This window comes from Natrix helvetica, assembly GCF_964273705.1.
Source record: "Natrix helvetica genome assembly, chromosome: 1".
NCBI classification, from domain to species: domain Eukaryota; kingdom Metazoa; phylum Chordata; class Lepidosauria; order Squamata; family Natricidae; genus Natrix; species Natrix helvetica.
In genome coordinates, this window is record NC_138548.1 from 252,967,817 (window position 1) to 252,994,027 (window position 26,211).

The 26,211-nt window shown below is 36.4% G+C and overlaps 1 protein-coding gene across 3 annotated transcripts in view; it reads left to right on the top strand.

Moving 5' to 3' along the window:
• The window catches only part of TBCD (tubulin folding cofactor D), a 177,794-nt gene that overhangs the window by 116,481 nt on the left and 35,102 nt on the right, over window positions 1-26,211 (top strand). For all 3 annotated transcript variants that reach the window (XM_081935046.1, XM_081935048.1, XM_081935047.1), the window contains exons 18-29: window positions 1,972-2,057; window positions 4,852-4,932; window positions 5,902-5,975; window positions 7,489-7,606; window positions 10,122-10,182; window positions 10,548-10,570; window positions 17,781-17,812; window positions 18,635-18,697; window positions 19,223-19,299; window positions 20,654-20,735; window positions 22,167-22,282; window positions 25,680-25,768. In XM_081935046.1, the coding sequence (XP_081791172.1) occupies window positions 1,972-2,057; window positions 4,852-4,932; window positions 5,902-5,975; window positions 7,489-7,606; window positions 10,122-10,182; window positions 10,548-10,570; window positions 17,781-17,812; window positions 18,635-18,697; window positions 19,223-19,299; window positions 20,654-20,735; window positions 22,167-22,282; window positions 25,680-25,768 (902 nt within the window). The remainder of the gene's footprint in view (window positions 1-1,971; window positions 2,058-4,851; window positions 4,933-5,901; window positions 5,976-7,488; window positions 7,607-10,121; window positions 10,183-10,547; window positions 10,571-17,780; window positions 17,813-18,634; window positions 18,698-19,222; window positions 19,300-20,653; window positions 20,736-22,166; window positions 22,283-25,679; window positions 25,769-26,211) is intronic.

Sequence of the window (26,211 nt, forward strand, 5' to 3'; positions counted from 1 at the left end):
ATCCGACTTGGGACTTACTTCGTGTCCTAGAGGCTTTGACTTCCGTGCCCTTTGAACCTATGAGAGCCATTTCTTTGAAACTGTTGTCCTTTAAAACGCTGTTTTTGGTGGCTGTAACCTCAGCCAGACGTATTCCTGATTTGGCTGCTCTTTCAGTTAGGCATGACTTGTGCGTGTTCCATCCAGACCGAGTTGTCTTAAGACTGGACCTGACATTCATACCGAAGGTCAATAGCTGTTTCCACAGAGGTCAGGAGTTGACCTTACCTGATTTCTCTCCGTCTCCCCGTCATGAGAGGGAGCACAACTGGCACACTCTTGACGCACGTCGTGCCCTCAAGATCTACATCGACCGCACCGCCACATTCCGCCACTCGGAAGCTGTCTTCATCGCCTTTCGCCAGGCCTCCTTGAGTACCAAGGCTTCATTGTCTAGTCTGGGGCACTGGATAAGAGCCTGTATTAAACTGACTTATGAACTTCAATCCATACAGGTCCCTGCAAACATTACATCTCACTCTACACGCAGTGCTGCGACATTTGCGGCTTGGTTCACTCAAGCCACCTTGGAAGAAGTCTGCCAGGCGGCCACCTGGGCATCTCCCACAGTCTTCATACGTCATTACAAGTTGGACAAGTATGCGTCAGCTGACGCGGACTTTGGGCACAGGGTGCTGCAACAAGTGCTTGTGCCCTAACGGACCTCTTTTTACAATTTCCCACCCTAGCGGACAGCCCAGTCTTTGGTACGCCCCAGTCTGGCTGCTGTCTCTATGATAACAGGAAAATGGGCATTGGTCCTTACCTGATGCGCTCATTTTCTGGTAGAGTAGAGACAGCAGCCAGCCCCACCCTGGTATGGGTCACGCGAGGGGATTCTTTGTGCGGAGGAGAGAGAGAGAGATACAGTGACTATGGACTTTCAATTTTTGCTCACAATTCTCACTTGAGTCTCCAGTTTTCCTTCACCTGAAACTGGGGAGGAGCCACAAGGGCCCAATGACATCATAAGTGTAGACTCAGTCCGATTGGTTAATAGACGGAGCATACCCAGTCTGGGTGCTGTCTCTACTCTACCAGAAAATGAGCCTACCAACACCCATTTTTTCTATATTCATTTGTCTTATGGTTAATATTTATATTGATCTGTATAATTTTGCTTTTAATATGAATTTATAGAGATGTGGAATTATATGCCACACAGATGGCTTTAATTGAAACAGTTTGTAAGCATTGTGAATAAATGAATGGATCAGCAATATTTTTTTTAGATAGTGCTCTTCAGGGACTGCAGAGATTTATAAAAAAGTTCATAATTGTTTTCAAGTATTTCTAAATTCTATGTAAAATCAATAAAGGGATATAGCCAGTCCTTTCTACCTGAATTCATACATTTTACTGGTGCTTTTACCCCTTCCTTTCCCTGGTCTTGTTATGAGGGTTGAAGGGGACTTACTCTCAATGAGTGCAAATACTCATTTTATCTGGTCTGGAACTTGATAAAGTGTAGTAGGTTATATTGTAGTTTGTGGAAATATAAATATTAATATTTTTGTTCAAAATTTTCTCAGGAAAATGTAGGAGAAAGTGGGATATGGGGAGGTTTGACCCAGAATCACCCTATGTTCTGTTTAAGTTTAGCTTAAGCGTATTCATTAAAATGCCTTCTGATTTATTGAGATTTTAGTAAGAATTACTGAGAACTGAGCTAGACCGTGCTTATACCTATACTCATTGTCCTGTTTTACAACTGCCATTTTGGCTGCCCTTTTATTTATACCCAAGCAGTTGAAGAATACTGAATATGCTTCAGCATTTTGTCTTAGCAATTTTAATACTTGTCTTCTATCAACCAGTAATTTTTGGAAATTAAGTTGCAACAATTACTATCATCATTTTCATTCTGTGATTGAATTTGTAAAGCAGAATATGAATATAAATATTTCTATTTTTCTCTCCTAACTTTCATAGGGAACTTTTCCACATGGAATTGACATTGTGACTACAGCTGATTATTTTGCTGTTGGTAACAGAGCTAATTGTTTTCTCAATATAAGGTAAAAATACTATAAATTTAAAGCAAAGAAGAAACATGACACTACTGTTTTTTAAATTCATTTTCATACTTCTATCTGTAATTATATTAATAATACTGGGAGAAAATCAGCATGGTTCTACAATATTCTTTGTTGAATGAACTATGATATGCTGACATTTTTATTTTTCTTAGAACAATCTAATTACAAGAAATTTCAGAGCTCACAGAATTTGATTTAGAACAAAGACTAGGAATTAGGATTTGATGGTAGTGAGATGATAAGGTTATCTATGGAATGGAATGGAATAGAATAGAACTGGAAGGGACCTTAGTGGTCTTCTAGTCCAGCCCCCTAATGAAGCAGGAGAACCTATGCCATTTCAGATAAGTGACTGTCTAGTCTTTTCTTAAAAACCTGCAATGATGGAGTGCCCACAATTTCTGAAGGCAAACTGTTCCACTAGTTAATTGTCCTCACTGTTAGGAAGTTTCTCCTTAATTTCAGGTTGCTTTTCTCTTTAGTTTTCAACCATTGTTTCTTGTCCTTCCCTCTGGTTAACAGAAATTTGTGATAACCAAAACCTGAGGATCCATTTAGTCTTAAGACACCAACATGTCCTTTAAAACTCACTTCTCAAAGCAACACTTTGTTTTGGCAGCATTAATAATAGAAGTGTTATTTGTGCACATGTACCTTACATGCTCAGACATCATGTGGAAACCCTTGGAATATCTGTCTGCATTTCTAAGGAGATGCAGCGCTTGGAGAGCTGTAGTTTATATGGCGCTTCACAGAACAGCCTTCCACACAGTTCTGTCCTTAAGATCCTTAAGGTATTCTGACAGAGCTCAGATCTGCCTGTAAGATTCATTGTGAGTATCTGTCCTTATCTAGCTTTCCTCACTTTTTATATTGGGTTAAGATAGCATGCAGCTCTTAGTTTTAACTGTTTCCACAGTTAGTTTAATTTTTTGGGGGGCGGGGGGGGGAATACAGTAATATTTCTGACTTAGGGAAGACATTCAAAACTCTAATATACTCTGAAACAATGTAGCCTTATACTCTTACCAATCCAGTCAGCCCAAAACCAAAATGTATCCTGATCATCAGTTTGAATTCTCAGTTTGTTTCAACTTGAAACAAAATCCAAGTAGCCACTGGTTCATGTGAGTGAACTAATGGGAACGTGAAAGGTACCGGTCAAAGATTTAAAAGCATCTTTTTGGTGGGAAGGCCCGTGCCCAAGAAAGAAGGCGTTCAGGAAAGAAAATCTCTCTGTTTTGTCTAGGTGACACAATTCTTCATAAATTTAGTCTGACCTCCTGGCTTTGTGGGGCAGAATATGAACTCCTACTTTAGGGAGAAAGTATCTTCGTATATTGAAAAGTTGAAGTGTGCTTTCTTATTTCTGTTACTACATAGGTTCTAAGTTATAATATTTCTGATCCTTTAATCTATAAGGATTAACACATCTCCATGGTACTCCACCCTTCTTTCCTACACCTTCTTCCTACACACAGCCAGTTTCTCAACTCTTCTTTCCATGGCTCAAGAATAACAAGGCAATGCCAGTGGGGTGGAGACAGTTCTTTCCAGTTTTTTTTAAACAGCTGGTTAAGAATGATGATAATTATGGGTCTCTTATTACCTGAAAGACAAAAGTTTCATCCTCTGAGAAAGGTGATGGTCAAAGATTTGATGGTAACCCTCATGATTCTTAGGGAATATTGACTTACAGGGTTGCCTTTCTGAAGAAATGACGAATTATTTTAGAATTGCTTTTTAAATGATGCACATGAAAGGATCTATCTTAGTGATAGGGTTTTTAAAAAAAAATTTATTGAGGAATGTCTTGGCTTTTTTTTTTTTACTCTGTTCTCTCCCAGTCCTTCTCAATTCAGTCCTTTGAGGGAATAGAAAAATTTGGGACCTTTGCATTCTGATATTCCAAAGTGGCTGTTTTAACGATTTTAGAAGCAAGTCTGTTTTAACTGCTGCAATTCTAATGAATAACAATAAAGAAAAGATATTGTAATAATTTATAACCTCACAATTATGCATTTTAAACTGGATTTGAATGCTCATAATAATTGCTCCTAAATATTTAATACTTCCTAGACAGTGTTTCATACCTTAAAATCCTACAACTTGAAATCCTGCAAGTTCTTGAACCCTGCAAGTTCTTGAAGCTGTGTCCGGGATTTTGTTAATAGAAGAGAAATTATCCAACTGCTACTACATGGCATTTAGCTAATTAATTTGCAATTGAGATACATCACTGCGTTTTCAGAAAATATGAATTTGTAATCTGCAGTATGTGGTTACAAAATGTTCTGTTTTCTATTATTTTGAAAATTGTTGTTATAATCTATAGTAGAATTCAACAAAATTGTTTAGAGAGGACACTCTTGTGAAAAATATGGCTGCCTAACCTCTCTATTTGACCTAGTAGATATAATTGATTTAATTATAGAGATGAATGTGTGTCTTACTGTGTCTTATTGTGACAGCAGTATATTCTCTTGTGAATATTGGAAGTGCAAGTAGATGACTATTACCCTCCAGATCGATGCTTGTGAGTTTCCAGAGTTCAGTGTATGAAGCAAATGCTGCATCATATGGACTTTTATTATTCTAGTAAAAAAATATAGAAAAAAAAGATTTCTTTTAAAATTGATGGTATAGAAATCTTTGACAGAACTATTAGGAAAACAATTTCTTTTCTGTAGATAGGAATATGGCCCCAACATTACATGGAACAAATTTCGAGTAATCTTCCTGTGTTTTTTATGTATTTCTTCAATCTCCTCAGTGTATATGTTGCTAGGTTTCCTGAGTATACACAGCCAATGATCGATCATCTGATTAGCATGAAGATCAACCACTGGGATAGGTATGTTTACTAGTGCTAGTTTGTAATAATCTGATCATAAAAAACAACCTTTTTCTAAAATGTGTTAGTGATGTATTGGTTTTATTTTTCTTTGATCTGGAAATTCACTTTTCTACAAATTGCTAACACTAGTTCACTCATTTCTGAAGATTATGATGACATTCAAATCAATTTTGATAATGAAATGAATTAATGCCAATATTTTCCTTTTTGAGATTGAATTAATAATGGTGAGCCCTTAGCTGATATGCTCACTATTATTTCATTTTTATTTTAGTTCCTATGCATCCTTATTGATTCCTGGGGGTAGCTTGGATTAATCTCTGCAGTCTTCTTGGAAGGCATTTTGGAAATAGTTTGCCATTGTCTCCTTCTTAGGGTCAACAAAGAGTCACTGGCCCAAATCACCCAGCTGGCTTTGGGCCTCAGGCAGGGCTAGAATTCAATCTTCTAATATCCAGCCTTGTGCTTAACCACTAAGCAAATGCAGTCAGATAACTAGAGGAGGAAGAAATAGAAAGGATGACACAAAGTGAACACTAGCTTACTCTCTGATAAATGAGTGACAACAGTATTATGAAAGTACATATAGAGTCCACATTTCAAATGTGCTCACCACTCCAAAAATGAACACTTGGTTCATTCTGCTTTTCTTCCTGGAACACAGTGAACTGGACAGTCTGAGGGTTTTTTTGGTTTCTGAAATAACTATGCCAGAAAAGAAAGCAAGTAGCAATGTTACAGACCATAGCTTCTATGAAAAAATTAGTGGATCTCTATTTTAGCAGCTTCAGCTTCATTGATAAGAAACTTTGGAAGCCAACACTAGTTGTATTTAATGAGTTTTTTCTAACTAACATTCTGTTTCCACATTTGTATTTTTATGTACTTGTATATGAGTGAGTGGCATAGAAATATGCAAAATAAATTACATATATATTGGTTCTTCTCTTTCTTCCTAAATTTTAGTGTTATTCGAGAGCTTTCAGCCAAAGCTCTGCATAATCTCACTCCATGGGCTCCTGAATATATAACCAGGGAAGGTGAGTACAAACTCTCCTGCATTCAAAGGGGCCTAGAATGAGTGTAATAAGAAATCAACACTTAATATTATATTGCACACTTACAAACTATATAAGCACCTTGATCAAAATACTTATTTAACTATATACAGTGTGTGTGTGTGTATGTGTTATTGATAAAATTTATAAATATGCAAAGCCATAGTTTTAAACATAAAATTTGTATGATTTATTCCAACTAATATTAGAGAGATGGTTATACTGTGTAAATGCTGAGAATTGTTCCAACCCTTCTTTTGTTTAACACGTGACAGACTTTCTGGTCGTCTTTAATATGCTTATTATTTTCTGTAACACCTTGCTATGTATTTTAAATTAATTAACACTTATGAATAGAATTCAGCAACAAAGAATGTGATGGCTATTATTTTAACAGGTTTTTGTACTTCGAATAGAAATGTAAGTTTCATGCAGCAAGCACAAAGCGGACATAGATGCATGTTACTTTTGCCCTAATCTTACACTTAGGGATTAGATTGCTTTTTAAAAATATCAGTCCACATGGAGGCTGCTATAAAAGGAATTAGTCCCATGCTAGGAATTACTAGAAAGATAATTTTAAAAAACTGCTAATATTGTACCCCCCTTTTATAAATTTGGGATGGGGTAACATCTGAAACACTGTGAACAGTTCTAATCATTGAGCTTAAAAGACGATAACATAGCATAGACATGATGCAGAAAATAATAACTAAAATGAATATAAGGAATGAAGCAAAGACTATGGTACTTGGTATTTTTGGGGAGGGGGTGTTGCTTAAAATAAAGATGCATAGAGAAGTTTGAATTACCCCTTTCCATTTAGCCTGTTGGAATTTGGAGTCATCAATTGAAACTTATTGAAATAACAAGGAATATTGTGGAATATGATTTCACCCGATATGATGATAGTTAACAACTTAGATGGGTTTAAAAGCAGTCTGACGGAATTCAGGCAATCAAATGATATTAGTCTTGATGTTGCTGTATTGGTGGGAGATAGCTCTTGGCATTTTGTCCATTGTTGCAAGTTTCCTAAATGCACAAAATGCTACAAAAGAACCTTTCCTAATCCTGAAGGCTTATCTTACATTCTTATGTCTACAGAGATTCTTGGTCATCTAGATCATGGTTGTCCCAAACGGGCTTTTTTCAAAAGGCAACTGGACTTTTGTTTTCCTTTAAGATGCATCACTTCTCATCCAAGAAGCTTCTTCAGTTCTGACTGAATGGTGGACTGAAGAAGCTTCTCGAATGAGAAGTGAAGCATCTTCAAGGAAAACCAAAGTCCAGTTGCCTTTTGAAGAAGGCACCTTTGGAACTTACATTCTTACGTTCGTAGTCTTTGAGGCTTCTTTGCCCTTTTGAAAACCCCATTAGTCTTCTATTTTCTAATCTACCATAAGAAAATGTGTTCTGCTAGAAAATACTCTGTATAGAAGAGATTGTTGTGTAATGATTTAACTTACCATTTTTCGTATTATGTGTCTTACAGTTTTACCAAAGCTGCTGCCTTTAGCAGTTGGTATAGATCTCCATACTCGTCATGGAGCAATTTTAGCATGTGCTGAGATCACCCATGCGTTGAGTCTTTTAGCAGAAGAAAAGAAGAGGTAACAAGAACAATGCTGTTTATTTAGATATCCTTTTATCCCTAACCCATTTCACCATATAAAATGATAGTTGCATAAAGTAGAATTTTCTAAGTATCATATAGTAATTCATATTTTTCTAGCGCCTATATAAATAAAATTTAAACCTACAGCTCAACTGTAACTCATTCTGATTGTTTGATTACTGTTTATTACTTCCTATTATCAGGAATTTATTTTACTGTTGGTATCATCCATTAGTTTTTTGTAGTTTACCTTTGTAGATCAGAAAAGGGGTCACTAAAATTGTCATATAAGGTAAAGGTAAAGGTTCCCCTCGGACATATGTACTAGTCGTTCCCGACTCTATGGGGCGGTGCTCATCTCCGTTTCAAAGCTGATGAACCAGCGCTATCCGAAGATGTCTCCATGGCCATGTGGCCAGCATGACTAAATGCCGAAAGCGCACAGAACACTATTATCTTCCCACCAAAGATAGTTCCTATTTTTCTACTTGCATTTTTTACGTGCTTTTGAACTGCCAGGTTGGCAGAAGCTGGGACAAGTAACGGGAGCTCACTCAGTTACTCGGCACTAGGGTTTCACCAAACTGACAACCTTTCTGATCAACAAGCTCAGTGTCTTAGCCACTGAGCCACTGCGTCCCTTAAAAAATTGTCATATAACAGTGTTTAAATTATCTTATTATTTTCCCCCATTAGGTGCAATGTAATACTGAGTGCACTTGGTTTCTTAAAATTATTTTGAATTATTATTTCTCATTTCCTGTTATTAAATGTGATCTTTTATCTAAGAGTTTACATTCATCAGATACAAAAAAAAGTATTATTAATTTGAAGTACCAGTATATGTTTAGTGTACTTTGAGTATATGCCAGCATAGTTCAATTCTTTTTCTTTACTTCTGACTTCACTACTCATAGTGAAAAACTATGGAGATTTCTTCTTATCAGTTATTATAAAGGGACCAAGGTTTAGATATTCTAATAAATTGATGGATATAAACTGCAAACCGTTATCTGCATTTTCCTCTACTTTATAGTAGTTACTAGAAAACATTTAATCACTTGTGAAATTTTTGGTGAATTATTTAAAACTTAAAGAATTAGAATTATGGATTGCTTTAGTATAAAACCTATTTTTTTCACCTAGGTAAGGCTAGGTGGATAGTTTTTTGCATTGAAAGGAATATGAGGCTAGATGGAAGAAATTCATATTTCAGAATAGAAAGAGATTTTGAAAGGGGCAGCAACTCGCTTGAAATCGTGCTTCATTTAGTTTAATCTGTTGGCCTTCCATTCTTCATTGCGTATTGAATGAAGATGCCCCCCCACCTCTATTCCATTGAGAAACATGGTGGGTTATTTGCCTTATATAGAGTGTAAAATTATTAGAGAACTAGTTTTGTACAGTGACTAAGGACTCCGGGCTACATTCAAGGAGACTATGAATTCAAGTCCCACTTTGGGAATTGAAGCCAACCATGGGCCATTTAACTCTGTGTCAGCCCTAGGGAGAAATCAAAAGAAAATCACTTACCAAAAGCTTGCCAAGAAAACTTTGGGGACCACAATACTCCAGTCATTGGGAATGAAGATTGATTCCCCAAAGCATATAGCAAACAAAAAATCCTTGGCTTTATGTTCTGATTTATCTACATTTGTCATTGCAAAGATTTTGTGATCAGATTTTCGAAATCTACCTATGTAATGTTTTTTTTTTGGGGGGGGTAGGGGGGTTGCCTGCCTCTCTCCCTCTCTCTCTCTCTCTCTCTCTCTCTCTCCTTCTCCCTCTCTCTCTCCCTCCCCCCTCTTTGTATTTGAGTGTGAACACTTGTCTTATATATAAGTGTTAGAAAGGTATCAAACATGAAACTATCAAGCAATAATGTTAGAATAAATTAACAGAAAATATGGCTGTTGTCATAGCAATTAAAATTAAAAATACTGAAGAAGAAAATCTAACGTTTTATGGTAAAAAAAGATATTGATGATACAGGTAGTCCTTGACTTATAACAATTGGTTTAGTGACCCTTCAAAGTTGCAGCATTGAAAAATGTGACTCATAATCATTTTTCACAGTTACAACCTTTGCAGCATCCCCATGATCAAGTGATCAAAATTCAAATGCTTGGCAACTAGTTCACAGCACTAGTTGTTGAGTCCTAAGTCATGTGATCACCTTTGCGACTTTCTGACAAGGAAAGTCAATGGAGAAGCCAGATTCACTTAACAACTGGGTTACTAACTTATCAACTGCAGTGAACACTTAACAACTATGGAAAGATAGGTCATAAAATGGGGCAAAATTCACTTAACAAATGTCTCACTTAACAACTGAAATTTTGGGCTCAATTGTGGTGATAAAACGAGGACTACCTGTATTAATAGCCACAGAAATTTCACAATGTTTACATTTAATTAAGAATTAAATAGCAACTTAGAGAAGGGAAATGTTATGACTATTTAATGTCAAATAATACTGTATTGATTTGAAGCACTTTTAAATCTTGTAGACATATTTCATTTTATTTGGATGAAAAAACTTTGGAAGGACTTAAGCAAATTCATCTGGAGGTAGGTATATATTATATCCACTGAAAAGCTATTTTGGCAGATGTATCTTTTAAATAGAAAAAAAGAATATTTCTGTTTATTTCAATAATAAAAGCAATGTCTAAAGCAATGGACTTAATTGGAAGCCATGCTACATTTACTATACTATCATTATTAAACTGATAATTTGTCTCTCTTCTTTTGCCATGGCCCAGAGAAAGAGAAAAGATTCTTAGGTGGAAGGAAAGAGTTATTATTAAATTCATTCAGGAATGCATTTTTTTTACCTTCTTCTCCAAATCAACACATGAACCACAGTTTGAAAAACACTGGGGGGAAGGGGGGAATGAAAATTCTTAATGTAAAATCTATTCATTCTTTTACAGCTTCGTCATCGTCAGTTATATAGGTAAGATAATTAGACAGTCAAATGGACTGTTGCATTTTTTAGAATGAACTCTTGAGGAATAAATAAACATGTTTCTGAAATGTGTAATCCCTTTGGTGTAAGAATGCATAGGTTTTGTGTTTAAATTCCTACTCTTATGTTGATTCTGCATGAATATGATAGAGAAGATTTGTTTTTTAATCAGGAATGGAGCAGGCTCATCTTAGAAGTCCATCTACAGTATGTTGCATACCTATTCTGTGAAGTATGTGGAAAAGTGTTATAAGGATGTGCATAGACTTTATAGTGCGAGCTGTTTAAAAAGTAGACAACTATCAGGTCAAGACATTTTGTCACCCTAGACAAGAAGAAGAAAAATAACATGTAATCAACACTATCAGCATTCACTGAAACACATAACATTGATTCATGAAATTACCAAGATGTTTAAAATAGTTGGGAAATTAAACTGATGTTCTCAGTCTGTAACATGTTGGCACAGTTTTCTTCTAGTACTTGCTCAAGCAAGAGAACATTCTTCCTTTTACCTACTGTTACCCAGCACAGAATATGGATTGTATAAGTGTACAATGTACATGCTAAATTCGGCTTGCTGGTTTTTTTTCCCCATCTAATCTAGGTTGCTGCTTCTTATGTCTTATTTGCTAGTTTGTTACTTCTACTAAGAAATTATTCTGTATGGAAGCGTGCTTTTCTGGGCAGCAACACTTTACTTGGTGTGCAAAAGGCAGAACATGTCTCCTTTAAAAGGGATGCACTCTGAAGTTGCCTCCAAATATATACGGCTTGTATTCAGGATAAAGAGAAAAGAAATGTCTGGCAGAATTGCAAAAGTAGCAAGTAGAGTCTGTTACAATTTTTCAGGGTGGATTTGATTTAAATCAAGTCAATTTAAATCACGATTTAAATCATAATTTAAATCACTAGTAAAAAGGCTTGATTTAAATCAACTCTATTTAAATCATAATTTTTAAAGAGCAACTGTCATCTCTGTCCCGCAGTAGCTCCTCCTCTGACCCGCTGTTGACTCATCGACAGTCCAAAATATTACAGAATATGCAGCCTCATGCTACATAACTAAGCTTCATTTCATGCTGAATAAATATATTTAGATAGATTTTTACTTCAAAAGCATTTTATTAAAATAAATGTGACAAAAATAAAAAAAAATCTGATTTAATTTTTTTAAAAAAAACATCTATTTTTATCCACCCTGCAATTTTTCAACGTTATTGGGCTAGCCTTGGATGAAATTTACTAGTTTGCCCAGCTTGAGGTCATGGTTGTCCCAAATGTTTCTTCTTTTTCTGAGAGCAATAACTATTTTAAATATGAATTATATGTAACACAAGAGTTATTAGTTGTTCCATATTTATATAGATCATTTAAATTTGTGTTATAGTTTTGCAGAATTACATTTGTCGGTTCATACGGTAACTGATATTGAGTCCTTTAACAATAATAATGTGCTCTTCAAAATAATGTGACTCCAGAATTATTGACTTGTAGGTATTTACACATTTTCAAGATATAAATGTATACATTTATACATTTGAATAGTATATAAAAGAATAGTCTTTTCATCATTTTATAACAAGCAGCTTCTTTGCATTTACGGTAATAGAACAGCACTGCTAAACAAGTTAAACCAGTTTAATGGAATATAATAAAGGTACAGTGCCATGAAGATTCCCATCTGAGAAGCATTTTCTTGGAATTTTAACACAATAACATTAAACATGTGTCAGAAGTTATCAGCAATCAAATTTCTGTGGCTGCATTTACTGATTTCTGGAATGAGCATTTCTGTTTCAGAAATAAGAAATGCTTTCCCAGAGGAGCAAATAATTACATTAGCCTGTGCTTGATTTCTGTTTACTATGTTAATAAGTGACTCTGGCAAAAGCAATATATCATTTAAAAAAAAGCATTATCCTTGGAACGTGTAGAGCCCAAGACCATTACATGATTTGTGAGATAAACTGAAGTAATATTTAATAAAATCCAGTAATAGTGAACTTGATTGACTAGTTGAGTTAATGTAAATGTATGCCTTGAGTTCAGTAAAATCCTGCTGCCAATGCAGAATGGTGTATTTCAGGCTATATTCCGTTTCCGCAAGGTAAAATAGCCAGGTGTCATATAGCTTCTAAATTGGGAACTCCACAAAGTTCCAGTCCCATATAGTTTATCCTGAGTTCTAACATGCTGCCAAGTATAATAGCTTTAAAATAGCTGTGATAGGAAAAGAAGTGAAGAGGAATGTTGCATTTAGTAACTGGGAATTTTTGTCCTTTAGTGTAAAGTGAGAACATCACAGTTTAGTCACTGAAATCATAATAGCATGGAGGCAAAGAGTAAGGTCTATACAAAACACCTTGAAATTGAAATTGAAATTATTCAGATTTAAAATATTCCTAGCTTGATTCACAATGCTTCTCAAATAATGAAACCACCTTGCATTTATTTGAATGGTTTACCCTTGAAATGAGGTATTTCAAGTCTGAAATGAGCCATGGCTTCAAGCTTGAAGTAAATGACTTCAAAGTGATATGAATTTAGAATATTTTGTATAGCCTTGTGACAGAGATACTCTTATTTTACTATGTGCTGTACAGCGTGATTTTGCCTCAATGTTCACATGAACTGCTGTGTAATGATCATGTTTAAGGTTGAATTAATTAGCTGCTGACTGTTTTATTATTTGGAAAACAGTAACAAAGCAATCCTTTGTATATATTACCAAAACTGATAAACAGGTCATAATTTCTATTAAATACTATTCAATTTATGTAAAGAGCTTTCCGTCTGAAATCTGAAAATGGGGATGAGCATGCCCACTGCAAACGCAATTAAATTCTATTTCAAAGCAACTGCGTTGCAGTAAAGTACTGCTTTTCCTTTTAAAATCAGATGCAATGTATAAAGACCCAGTACACAGATGTGTATTGAGTCTGACACCCTGCACCTACAGTTTTCTATTTAATTGCAATATTTGTCCCACTTTGTTGAAGAATAAATTTGGATATTTGTTTTTTCCCCATGAGAGAACAGAGGTAGTTTTACAAATTGCATTTCAGATCTCCAAACTTGGTTACACCATTCTCAGACTTTAACTTTAACTTTATTTAAATTTATAAACCGCTCCCTCTCCCCAAAGGGACTCGGGGCGGTGTACAGTCAGGGTAAAAAACACCATACATACATATAGATATAGATAGAGGAGGCAATATACAAACTGTACAGTAAAATACAATTAAGAACAACGTTAAAATCAACCCCTAAAATCTACCCCAAAATTAAAAATAATTAAAAATTAAAAATAACTGCCAGGAGGATAAAAATAGAACTATAGATGGGCTAGGCCAGCTAATTGGAACAGGTGGGTCTTGAGTTTCTTACGGAAGGAGTCGAGAATAGCTACCAAATTGAATGAAGGCAGTTAGTGCACTCCTTAGATATAAGGTTATGAGATACAAAGATTTTAAAAAGTAACTTCCTTGTTTCTATTAGGGCAATACTAGTCTGTTTCATTTTTTTATCTATTGCAAAAATTACAACCTCCACATAATCTTTCTATGCTCTATTTTCCCTTAATATTTACTGTCTTGTTGAATTTAACAATGCAAAAGAAGCCCTCTGGATCAGAATAAAGATCTATCTATGCGAGGATTATGTTTCATATATTCACCAACCAGATATTTATGCAAATCCTACAAACGTGTACATAAAGCCAGCTAGCAGCAGCCTTGTCCCATTGCTCTCTTGTAATTGGAATTGAGAATCATGCTATCTCTGATTCTGGAGATACCGTTTAGTTACCATGTCTAATAATTATTGATACCTTATTCTCTAAATTTGTTGGATCTCTTTTAAAGCAAAATAAAAATCTACATCTTGAGGCACTGAATTCCAGAATTTCAAAATGCATAAATGCTACAGTATTTCAGCAAGTGTACTCTGCTTGATTTAGTTTGGTTATTAGTGAAATTCCTGACAGCAAGTCCATCATTTTGAATAATTTTGAATTTAAGAAGAGAAAAAAACAATACAATTATAATGATGCTGGCATTTTCTCACTCTTATACATTTTTTAGTAGCTTTACTTTGGTTTTATGTACTACCACTAGTATGGGAAAGGACCCTAAGCGAAGGTATTTCAGAACCAGTGATAAAAAATGTAAGATATACAAAAAGAAAGATTCAGGTTAAAATCCTTATTGATGTTCTTACTAGCTGTTGTTGAACCACTATGGTTATGCAGCTTACATAATGTCACAGATAGGTACTAGAACAAACATAAACATTTCTTTATGGATTGAATGGGTGGATGGATGGATGGTTGGAAGGAAGGAAGGAAGGAAGGAAGGAAGGAAGGAAGGAAGGAAGGAAGGAGACAAATGGATTAGTAAATGGTAATTATTTTTTTCAAGAAAAACTTTTAAGTGTCCAGGGGACTCAGATACTTGTAGTGTGAAAGCCTGTGGAAGCTCGCCCACTTCCTGTCCCAGAGCCATCTATGTCTTCACACTAGAATTCCATCTTCTGCTTGGTAATTCCTGCTGCCACCAACTAACTTCCAGAAGTCACCTTACTTGTCAGGTTTCCTCCTAATCATAGGGTTGAGGGTGTAGGTCTCTCTTATGCCTTTCTTTTTGTCAATTCAAAGAGTCAAAATGTAAAAAAAAAAAAAAGAACTTAATTACTGTATCCTCCTAGCTGTGTATGAATAAAGACACATGACTAGAAGTTTGAGTCTGCAAGATACTGTATTGTAGCTCAATAGTTCCAGTAATCTAGTAGAGTTTGTTTCTTGTTCTGGTGAACCTCAAGGGGTTGAAAGCTGCTCTGGTACAAATAATAAGGTTTCTGGCAGATATCACTGGAAGCTTTTACAGAAATGTGTTTGTATAGCTTCATAAATAAGCTTGACATGGGAGTGAAAGATGCACATAATTCCTATATTTATAAAGAAAAAAATGAAGATTTAAATTTTAGCATAACACAGAAATATAAGGCATGTAGCACAAATTCCTGGCCTAGAACATTTTTATCAATTACTATAGAAATAGAAATCTTGAAACCATGTAATTTTTGCTTCATGTACTTGACCTCCTCCAATTTCTTGGGCTGCTCCAGTAATTTGTCAGAGAGATGGTAAGGCCCACTTTGAGCTGGCATTGATCCAGCAATTTCTGTTTTTTGTTTTTGTTTTACTTTATTTTATTATATTTATATGCTGCCCATTTCGCTCTCTGAAGTGACTCAGGTGAAGTGTTCAGGTGAAGATAGAAAAAAAATTCTATCTTCACCTGAACACATTAATGTGGTGTTTTATTTCCCTAATCCTTTGACAAGGAATCTTAATTCTATCCCTCTGTTGATGCAGCCTAGAACTGTGTTGGCTTTTTGGGCAGCTGCTGCACACGGCTGGCTCATATTTAAATGGTTGTCCACTAGGACTCCAAGATCCCTCTCACAGTCACTACTATGGAGCAAGGTACCACATATACTGTACCTGTGCATCCAGTTTTGGTCACCACAATGTAAAAAAGATCTGGAGACTCTAGAAAGAGTGCAGAGAAGAGCAACCAAGATGATTAGGGGGCTGGAGGCTAAAACATGAAGAACAGTTGCAGGAATTGGGTATGCCTAGTTTAATGAAAAGAAGGACTAGGGGAGACATGATAGCAGTGTTCCAATTTCTCAGGGGTTGCCACAAAGAAGAGGGAGTCAACCTATTCTCCAAAGCACCTGAGGGTAGAACAAGAAGCAATGGGTGGAAACTAATCAAGGAGAGAAGCAACTTAGAACTAAGGAGAAATTTCCTGACAGTTAGAACAATTAATCAGTGGAACAACTTGCCTCTCGAAGTTGTGAATGCCCCAACACTGGAAGTATTTAAGAAGATGTTGAATAACCATTTGTCTGAAGTGGTGTAAGGTTTCCTGCCTAAGCAGGAAGTTGGACTAGAAGTCCTCCAAGTCACTTCCAACTCTCTTATTCTATTCTAATTCAGGAGTAAAATGTGTAGCATATTGCCAGAGCCTTAACATGGCATCCTTCTCTTCATCCCTGTCATAGGTATTTTCAAATGTGATATGATTCTCTGCCCAGCTTAAATGTGTTCCAATATCTCAATTAATCAGTGGAACAGCTTGCCTCCAGAAGTTGTGAATGCCCCAACACTGGAAGTCCTTAAGAAGATGCTGGATAGCCATTTGTCTGAAACGGTATAAGGTTTCCTGCCTAGGCAGGGGGTTGGACTAGAAGACCTCCAAGTCCCTTCCAACTCTGCTATTGTATTGAAAATGGATCACTGCTGATAAGAAAAAGTGTGACGCTGAAACATGATACTATGTATATACATTGAACGTATATTTGTAAGAGGAAAAGGAGGATGCAAATGCAATAAAACCCTTTTGGCATATTGCATGGTTTGTAGTTGTTGAAATACAGTACTGTACTTAAAAAATTGGGTAGTTCACATAGGAACAAGAGATAATGACATAAAAATTTAAAATTTAAAATTGAATTTGTTAAGGAAGTAAAAGATGCTTTTCAAAAATAATACAATAGCAGTCTTATGGGATCAACTTAATACCACAGATTTCATCTAATGCTTTCCATAGAATAGTCCAAGAGAGTTGCCAGAAGACTGACTTTAAAAGGACTTTTTATAAATATGCAATGAAATGAGGGTAGAATTGAATTTGGCTGTTGGATAAGTCTAAAGCCACATTTGCATATCACATAACTTTTTGGAATGCAAATTTTAGCTTAATAAATTATGGCTTGCAGAACTATTTCCATTCTATGCAGCAGGGTTAGCTTCTCCTCTTTCTGCTATTCACATACAAACTTAGTTTGGGATACATCTGAATTAAGATCTGGGTTTGAAAACTCCTACATTTGACATATTTGTAAGCTCTTAACCACAGATTGCAGTTAATAGGAAGCAACAGTGAAGATTCAAATTCTGATTTGTTTTACTACTCATGCAAAGAAAGGAGTAAAGTTACCAAAGAAATATTTGGGGATATTTGCTGTATATGCATATCTTTCTTATTAAGCTTTGATGTATTGAATCTTGACAAAACAGGCAGATTTAGATTCCTGTATCAATTTTCAATTTTCTGTCATGTCAGTGCAAAATGCTGGCAGTGATGTTGTTTCTTAAATTGGTATTTTCTCTCTCTCTCTTTTCCAGAGGTTTAGGTGGAGAACTAATGAGGCCAGCTGGTATGTTACTTGACATAGAGTATTCTATTTACAATTATAATTTGGAAAGAAATATTACATTTTAAGATTATATAATATAAACGTGGCTAGTCTTCTGATTCACTGAATATTTTGCCAACCTTTCTTTAATTTCAATAGCTTTTTCTTAAACTAGACCTCAGCCATTCTCCCTAATCTAAAATTCTTCTACCAAAATATATTTTTCTTGACTCATGATTCAGAAAATGTAGAATAAAACATGATCAAATCCCAGATTTCTTTTTTCATATTCCTATCCATAGCAGAAAATAACATAGTTGCAATAACCAATTTTCTTGCCAGTTTGATGTCGAAATCAATTACTTCCCCCGAACACTGTTTTAAGGGGCAAGTTCAGGAGTATATGGTGGGATTCCAATTAAAAAGGAACTCTATGTATGCAGGAACTCTTCCTTGCCATCAATGAATAATTCTTGGTATGAATGGAAAATAGTATTCCTCCCCAACTAATGCCTTGGAGATCTGCTGGCCTACAATTCTATAGTCAAACTTGCCATTGTGCTGCCTTTGGGGTGATTTACCCAGCATATTTGAGGCCATCAAATTGATGGATCAGAATTTCAATGAGGAATACAATTTCCCCCTGCCCGGCCTCCGAAGCAGTATTTTTTTCCTGTTATATCTCCTCCTGCTGACAAATTTGCCATACAATGCTATTTACTGTGTACTAATAACGGTATGACTTCATGAACCCTCACCCCATGTAAAAAGGTTTGTGAATGCTATTTAATTCAATGAATGGGGCTTTGATTGTTTCTCCCCCTCCCCCTTCTTGTTTTCTAGTCTGCACTTTGATTGAAAAGTTATCACTTTCAAAAATGCCTTTTGGAAAAGATCCCATAATTGGTAGGTGATGTTTGTCACGTTGTAGAGTTACCATGTCTGTTTGTTGATGATTATAACTTTAGCAAATAAATAGTATTATTCACTTAGCAAGAATTACAATCATGTAAATTGCTTTATTTTCTACTGTCACAAGATGTAGTTCAGAGTGGTTAAATATACTTATGTTTTCCCCCTTCTGTCAGCTTGATGCTGTGGCCATGTTTGCTATATTCAGCTTCATTCACCACAGGAAAGTCAGAATGTCAATAGGTGGAAGTCGAGTTAGAGATGTTATAGAATGATGGCAATTCCAGAAAAAATATAGAATAGCAGTTGCTTTTTTATGTCCCGTATGCCTGCTATTCTAGTGTGGTTTTTATATGGATATTTTATTTGTGGAATGTCTTTTAAAAATACAGCGGAAAAAAGAAATTGAAACAAATTTCAGTTGGAATTTGAACCTGTAAGGATTTATAAAACAATGTTGATGTGCTAAAAAACAATGCAACCAATATACTACCAAGGTATGTTTTTCTTTATCTTCAGGGAACTGGCAGTGGCTGATAAACGATAGTTTACAAAGCCTTCATCTTATTTCAAGCAATTCAAGACAGCAAATAAAAGTACAGTAATTTTATTTTTAATTTTAATTTTATTTATGAGGGACACAGTGGCTCAGTGGCTAAGACACTGAGCTTGTTGATCAGAAGTAGGTCGGCAGTTTGTTGGTTCAAATCCCTAGTGCTGCGTAATGGAGTGAGCTCCCGTTACTTGTCCCAGCTTCTGCCAACCTAGCAGTTCGAAAGCATGTAAAAATGCAAGTAGAAAAATAGGAACCACCTTTGGTGGGAAGGTAACAGTCTTCGGCGTTTAGTCATGCTGGCCACATGACCACGGAAACGTCTTTGGACAGCGCTGGCTCTTCGGCTTAGAAACGGAGATGCAGACCTCCCCCTAGAGTCGGGAACAACTAGCACATATGTGCGAGGGAAACCTTTACCCTTACCTTTTAATTTTATCCGTATTGATCTTAAAAGGTCTAAATATCATGTTTTGCTTGTTGCGATATTACAGTTTAAATTTCTAGTGTTTCTAAAACAAAGCAGAGGGTACAGCTCCCCCTCCATGGTCAGGATATAATATTTCTGGTCCTTGGCATCTGGCCTACATTTACAATGTCTCACAGTCATGTGACCATGACTTATGTCACTTCTGCCAACAACTGACCTTTAACTCTGGTTTTTAGCAAAAATGCCCCATAGAAATCATTGCTTTAATGATCATGGTATCCACTTATTGACCCTAGATTCATTTAACAATCACAGTGATTTGCTTTATGGCCACTGCAAACATAGGTTGCAAAATCAGATCAGTCGTATGGATGACACACTTTACAACCATCACAATTTATAACTGATGGGCCCATCCATTATGGTCTCAAGTCAAGGACTACCTGTATATCATATCAACTTGAGATAAATCGGATAATAGCAAATGCTTTATTACAGTCACCGATCCAAATGCTGTACATTTGGATAACAAAAGTGCTGATTAAAGAACAAGAAACAATGCTTTATTTAAGCTAAACCTAGAGCGTGCTGAAATGTAGTTCAATTTAGTATTACCTCTTCGGAGCCATGATTAGAACAATACTAAACTAATTGCAGTATCTTCCCATCCTACTACCAAATGGAGTTTTTAGTTCAGGATAACTTGTAATGTAGCATTATTTGACCAGCCCGTCTTGCTTCTGGCTTGTAAAATGGAACATTTGAACATAGGATATTACTCAACTGTATGAAATCTCAGACGAACGGGTTATCTGACATAGTCATAATAATTGCACGAATAGGCATTAAATATGTTACTGTAATATATTTGCAGATGATCTATCAGGTGTCTCTACAATAGAATTCTTTCAAAGTGCATTTGAAAGAGAAGTAATTCTATATACTTGTGGTTTGGCTTTTGTTTTAGGAGTCAGCAGTGTCTGCGTTAGCTGCTTTATGTAATGAATATTACTGCAATGAAGAGGGAGGAGCAAATCCAGCTGAGCAAGGTAATAATAATTCACCCGATTCACTTCTTTTTTTTTTTTTAATCTAAGAATTACTTCTGGTATCTTGCTAACTAAAAAGAAAAGAAAAAAGAATGCAACATCGATTGGCAATTGCTATTAGAAAGAACAGGAAGCTCCTGTTCGTATTGTATTGTGTAAATGTGGTGTATGTCTTAAGTTTTGTGTGTGTGTGTATTTTACATGTTTGTAAATAAATTTTAAAACTATTTTTTTAAAAAGAAAAAAAGAATGCACCACCAGTTAAACTAGCCTGAACTACATTTCATATAGAACAAACTTTTGTACAGCCAATTACCTATGTTTTTCTCTAGCATATTATTTTGTTTAATTTTTAATTTAACTTGTGTTTTCATTAAATTAGAACTTTTCCTTGTTTCATAGGCTAATGCTTTTTGAATGCTGTGCTGCTTCCCTGTGCTGCTCTTTTTTCTTTATTTGTCTACTCATGGCATTTCAGTCATAGTGTAATTTTAGGTGTCTTACACAATGCAGTTAAAACATCAAAGAAATAACTGCTTAAAACAAGCAGAAACAGAAACACCAAAAATATATGGTACACACGGATGATTACAGTACAAACATCTATCACACTAAAGCTATGTATAGTGGGTAGACTTAGGAGGTGGTATTCAGCAGGTTCTGATCAGTTCTGGAGAACCGTTAGTGGAAATTTGAGTAGTTTGAAGAACTGGTAAATACCACCTCTGACTGGCTCCGCCTCCATCTATTATCTGCTTCCCAAGTCCCAGCTGATCGGGAGGGAATGGGGATTTTGCAGTAACCTTCCCCTGGAGTGGGGAGGGAATGGAGATTTTGCAATATTCTTCCCCTGCACATCCACCATACCACGCCCACAGAACCGATGGTAAAAAAAATTGAATCCCACTACTGGTAGACCTTCTGTTACTCCATGGCTTGGTAAAAGAGCCAGCATTTTAATGGCTCGCTGGAAGTCCAGCAGGATTAAAATCTAATATTTTCCCCAAAGGAAATAAATATATGTATATGTAAATTCTTGGAATTTCTTTCCTGACAGTGGTTTTTTTAAAAAATGCTTTCCTCATTTTCAGAGAATCCACTAGTAATGCTTTACCACATATCTTCCAGTGAAGATATGCTGAATGGCTTGAAGTGATAGAATGATGTCACTGAAGAAAAATGGACTTGTGGCATCTTGTGGAGCTTATTCTCATGCTTTGCTGTCAAAACATGGTCATAATAAAACTTTTGAAAGTTTTGGGATATAAGAATTATTAGTAATACATTATATAATGAATATTACATGAATAGTTTTCAATTGTTTGTTTAATCACCACTCTCCCTCAAGAATAATCAGTCGTTATTTTAATACTTTAAAGCATTGTTTCTGGAGTTTTTAATTACTCAAACAGTGAGTGTGATGTTTTGCAGATTTGCTGGTCCAATACATTTCAGGCCTTCAAAGACATGAGGAAATGATTCGCTGTGGTTTTTCACTAGCCTTGGGTGCCCTTCCAAAGTTCCTTCTGAAAGGCAAACTCCAGGAGGTAAGAGCTAAGGTGCAGGGTAGAATGTTTTGTAACAATATTCAAGTATTTTAAAAATTGTATTTTAATGATTCGTGATGGCTTTGTTAAACATAAAATAGATTATATTGCCAATGTTTGATTTCTATAACCAAATTTCTGCTACTTTTCATTTGGTCTCCATTGTCAATTAAGACTAATGGTGAAATATCAACATTATCTCACATTTACATCTGGATATCGGGGAGTCACTTATTAATTTATTAGATGTCTGCCTAATCTGGGAAATGTACAATTTGAAGAAACACAAAAGCTACTGGAAGGCATTGTTTTGTGGAAGAGATCAAAAGCATGGATAATCTGCTGGATCTCATGGATCGAGTAGAGACAGTTAGAGACAGATGGTCTTGCAAGTTCTGTGCCATGAAGGGCTTTAGAGAGGATAAAGAGAGCTTTGAATTGTCCCAGAAGCTTATAGGGAGCCATGTTTTTTGTGAAACAACTATGTGACATGGTTAATTATGAAATATCATGCATAGTTACTCATGCCACTGCGTTCTGGCTTCGTTGCAACTTCTAGGTGGTTTTCACGATAGTCCCATGGGATTCATATGGTAGCTGAGGAGTGTGTGTGTGAGAGAGAGAGGGAGGGAGACAGAGAGAGAGAGAGAGAGAGAGAGAGAGAGAGAGAGATGGACATCAAAGACCATGAGTGGGCTCAGTTCACAGATAAGATGATTTGTGCACAGGCTTCCATGCCGTGGCTGTCAACTGCTCTTCCAGCAAATGCTGAGAACCCAAGTTCAAGATTGCCTGGAGTGCATGCATCTCCATCCTGGTCCTGCCAAAAGTCCTCTGTAAATGTAATCAACACTATCTGAGTGCTGTATCTTAGTCTGTAATCCATCTGGAAGGAGTCCAGATAATACGCAATCATCCAGACTCTTGTGTAGTTGCACAGCCACTCTTGATAATCTTACCCCAAAAGGGAATGTTGGACACCAGACAGTTTACTCTTTTGTATCTAGGAAAGATTTCTTGAGAAATCACAATTTCTTTAAGAACTGGATCTCCCTCAAGAAATGCCTAGAGAAGTATTTGATCAGATTTACTTGTTCATTTTCAGAGGCACTCTAGGCATCTTTTTTTTCCTGGGAATCTTATGGGATTTGCCAAAGAGAGGCTGCCAAAGTGCAATTTGATCCCCCTGCCACTGTCCTGGCATCCTGCTCCAGTCAGTCAAGAGGGCCTCAGGTGAACTATGCATCATAGCCTCAGAAATATCCCCTAAATCTTATTGAAACCCAACAGGGTCCATCGGGAATCTAGAGCAGATTAGTTAACTAATTTCTTCTTCCTGCAGTGAAGGGTCATTGCAAAGAACTAAGATGAATAGAAAGTGATCTGACCATTTAAAAGATTGATGGTTTTGTCTTTTATTCCCCTAAATAAACAAAGTATCCCTAACCCCTCCCAAACCAAAGAGCCTGAGTTCACACAATAATCTTTCCAGTTAATTGATCAGGACTTTGGGATGCTTCTTCTTTAGCACCTAGCATTAGTTCATTTTATACAAACAAACACACTATTTTCTACCCTATACATCCTACCAGGCACCACACCCTCTGACTCCAACTACCTACTCCACTCTCTATCTTTTAGCTCCACTACCCTCTTCACTCCATTGTTCTCATTGTGGGAGCCAAATGCCCAGACTGCGATCGTAAGTCAAAGTGATTTGGAAAAACTGGAGAATCATGGTCAGCTTTCTGCCTTTTCATGAGGGGAAGGAACCATACATTATGTCCTTGAAACACCAACTTTCCAGCACACACAGCCAAAATCCATAATTTACATGGTTCAAAAAGTCTTTGAGTGGAGTCCTGTCTTATTCAGTATAGAACTGGATGAAGCAATGGGAAGGTACAAATGATGCATATGCTGATCCTTCTATGTGCAGGAGTAGTGAGTGTGAGAAGTGAGTACAGAGTAGTGAGTCCTGCAAGATGGCAGTACTCTGGAAAATAAGCCAGGTGACAGCCCCTGGATGTAGATTGGATATTCCATAGGATCATCGGTCTGCCCCTGCTCCCGCTGTTGCTCAGCATTATGTGGAGGTTGGGCATTTGAGGGTCTGCAAATGACTCAGTGGCCAGGACACTGAGCTTGTGGATCAGAAAGGTCTGCAGTTCAGCGGTTCAAATCCCGAGTGCCATGTAACGGAGTGAGTTCCCATTACTTTTCCCAGCTTCCTAGTGGTTTGAAAGCTTGTAAAAATGCAAGTAGAAAAATAGGAACCATCTTTGGTGGGAAGGTAACAGTGTTCTGTGCCCCTTCAGCGTTTAGTCATGCCGGCCACATGACCACGGGGACGTCTTCGGACAGCGTTGGCTCTTTGGCTTTGAAACGGAGATGAACACCACCCCATAGAGTCGGGAATGACTAGCACATATGTGCGAGGGGAACCTTTATCTTTACCTTATATGACAATCTCAAAGAAGAAGCCACCACTTCCAATTCAGAAAAGAGACAAGAGAGTATAGATAGTGGCATAGATCCTGATTTGAATGGCTGCAGGATAACTGATTTCATAGACATTGAGACTATGTGGCTTATAAACCCTAACAGTGGTGACGATCACGGTAAATATGTGGTGGTTTCAAGACAAAATGTCATGGATTTTGAAAAGATCAATGTGAAATTTCAGACAGATTAGCTATGTGATTTTTGTACATAAAAAAGTTGCTTGTAAGAAATTATGGCATTTCTTAAATAAAGCACAACTGGCTTATCAGTGGTTGAGGTGGAAGTAATAAAACTAGATCGTATGGCCAAAGCAACCAGCCAAAACAGATCACAAAATATGATGGTACAATCCACTCAGGATAGGCATCAGCAAAGTGGGACAAAACATAAATAAGACTCACTCCCAAGATCCATTGAGAGAGGCAGCCAATGGGCCTTATTACTAGGATCACTTTGATTCGAGGACAGGCTGGCTGGATACTGAATCCAGTAATCCTCCTCTTACTCTTTCCGTGAATGACTTGTGTGATGGGGTATATGTGCAAGTGCTGCTAATCTGTCTTTTGCAATGAGCTGGAGCTTCACGGAAGCCAAACGTCATGGAGTTGCAGAACTGAAACGGGACAGGTTTAGGCTTGTCTTGTCACCCTTGTAAATGAAAACCAGCCTTGATATCTGACTGAATGTAATGCACATCTTTAATAAGCCACATGAAAAGCCTGCTTTGTCTGTAATGTGCAAATCTATTGCATACCCTCATTACCATCTACTATTTTTCTTCTGTGTCCCCCCTTTATTGTAACGGCTTCTTCTCCATTATTCTGCCTAATACTTTATGAGAAACATTAGTCAAGGACTGCTTTAGTGTTTGGATTTTCTTTTATTCTCTGAGGTTTTAGACGCTTTGAAAAAAGTCACTTCGATTTCTGGAGGTGTGAGTTTTGCAGAATCCCGAAGAGATGGCCTGAAAGCTGTTGCACAGTATGTAATCCTTTCTGTATTCCTGTACCTAGTAGTAAGCGTAGTTAAGAATATAATACTATGAATTTATTTACATAAATAAATATATAAATATATCTCTTGCCATGTTTTTCTTGTCAGACAAAACTTAATAAAAGGGTAAGAACGTCAATCAATTTTATGATGGCCAAAGGGCTTAGAAGCAAGTTACGAATATAAACTAAAGTTGGCATTGGATAAAACAACTTATAAAATAAAATAAAATAAAATAAATCATACATAATAGGATTAAAACCTCAGTATTGATTTGTTACTAAAAGCCTTGTTTTTATAGCCATAGTTAAAAATCTGGCTGTTAACCCTGTAATCTTAGGATTTTCATCTGCAAGTAAATTTTTTACATACTCAGGAGTACAGGTAGTCCTCGACTTACAACAGTTCATTTAGTGACCACTCAAAGTTAC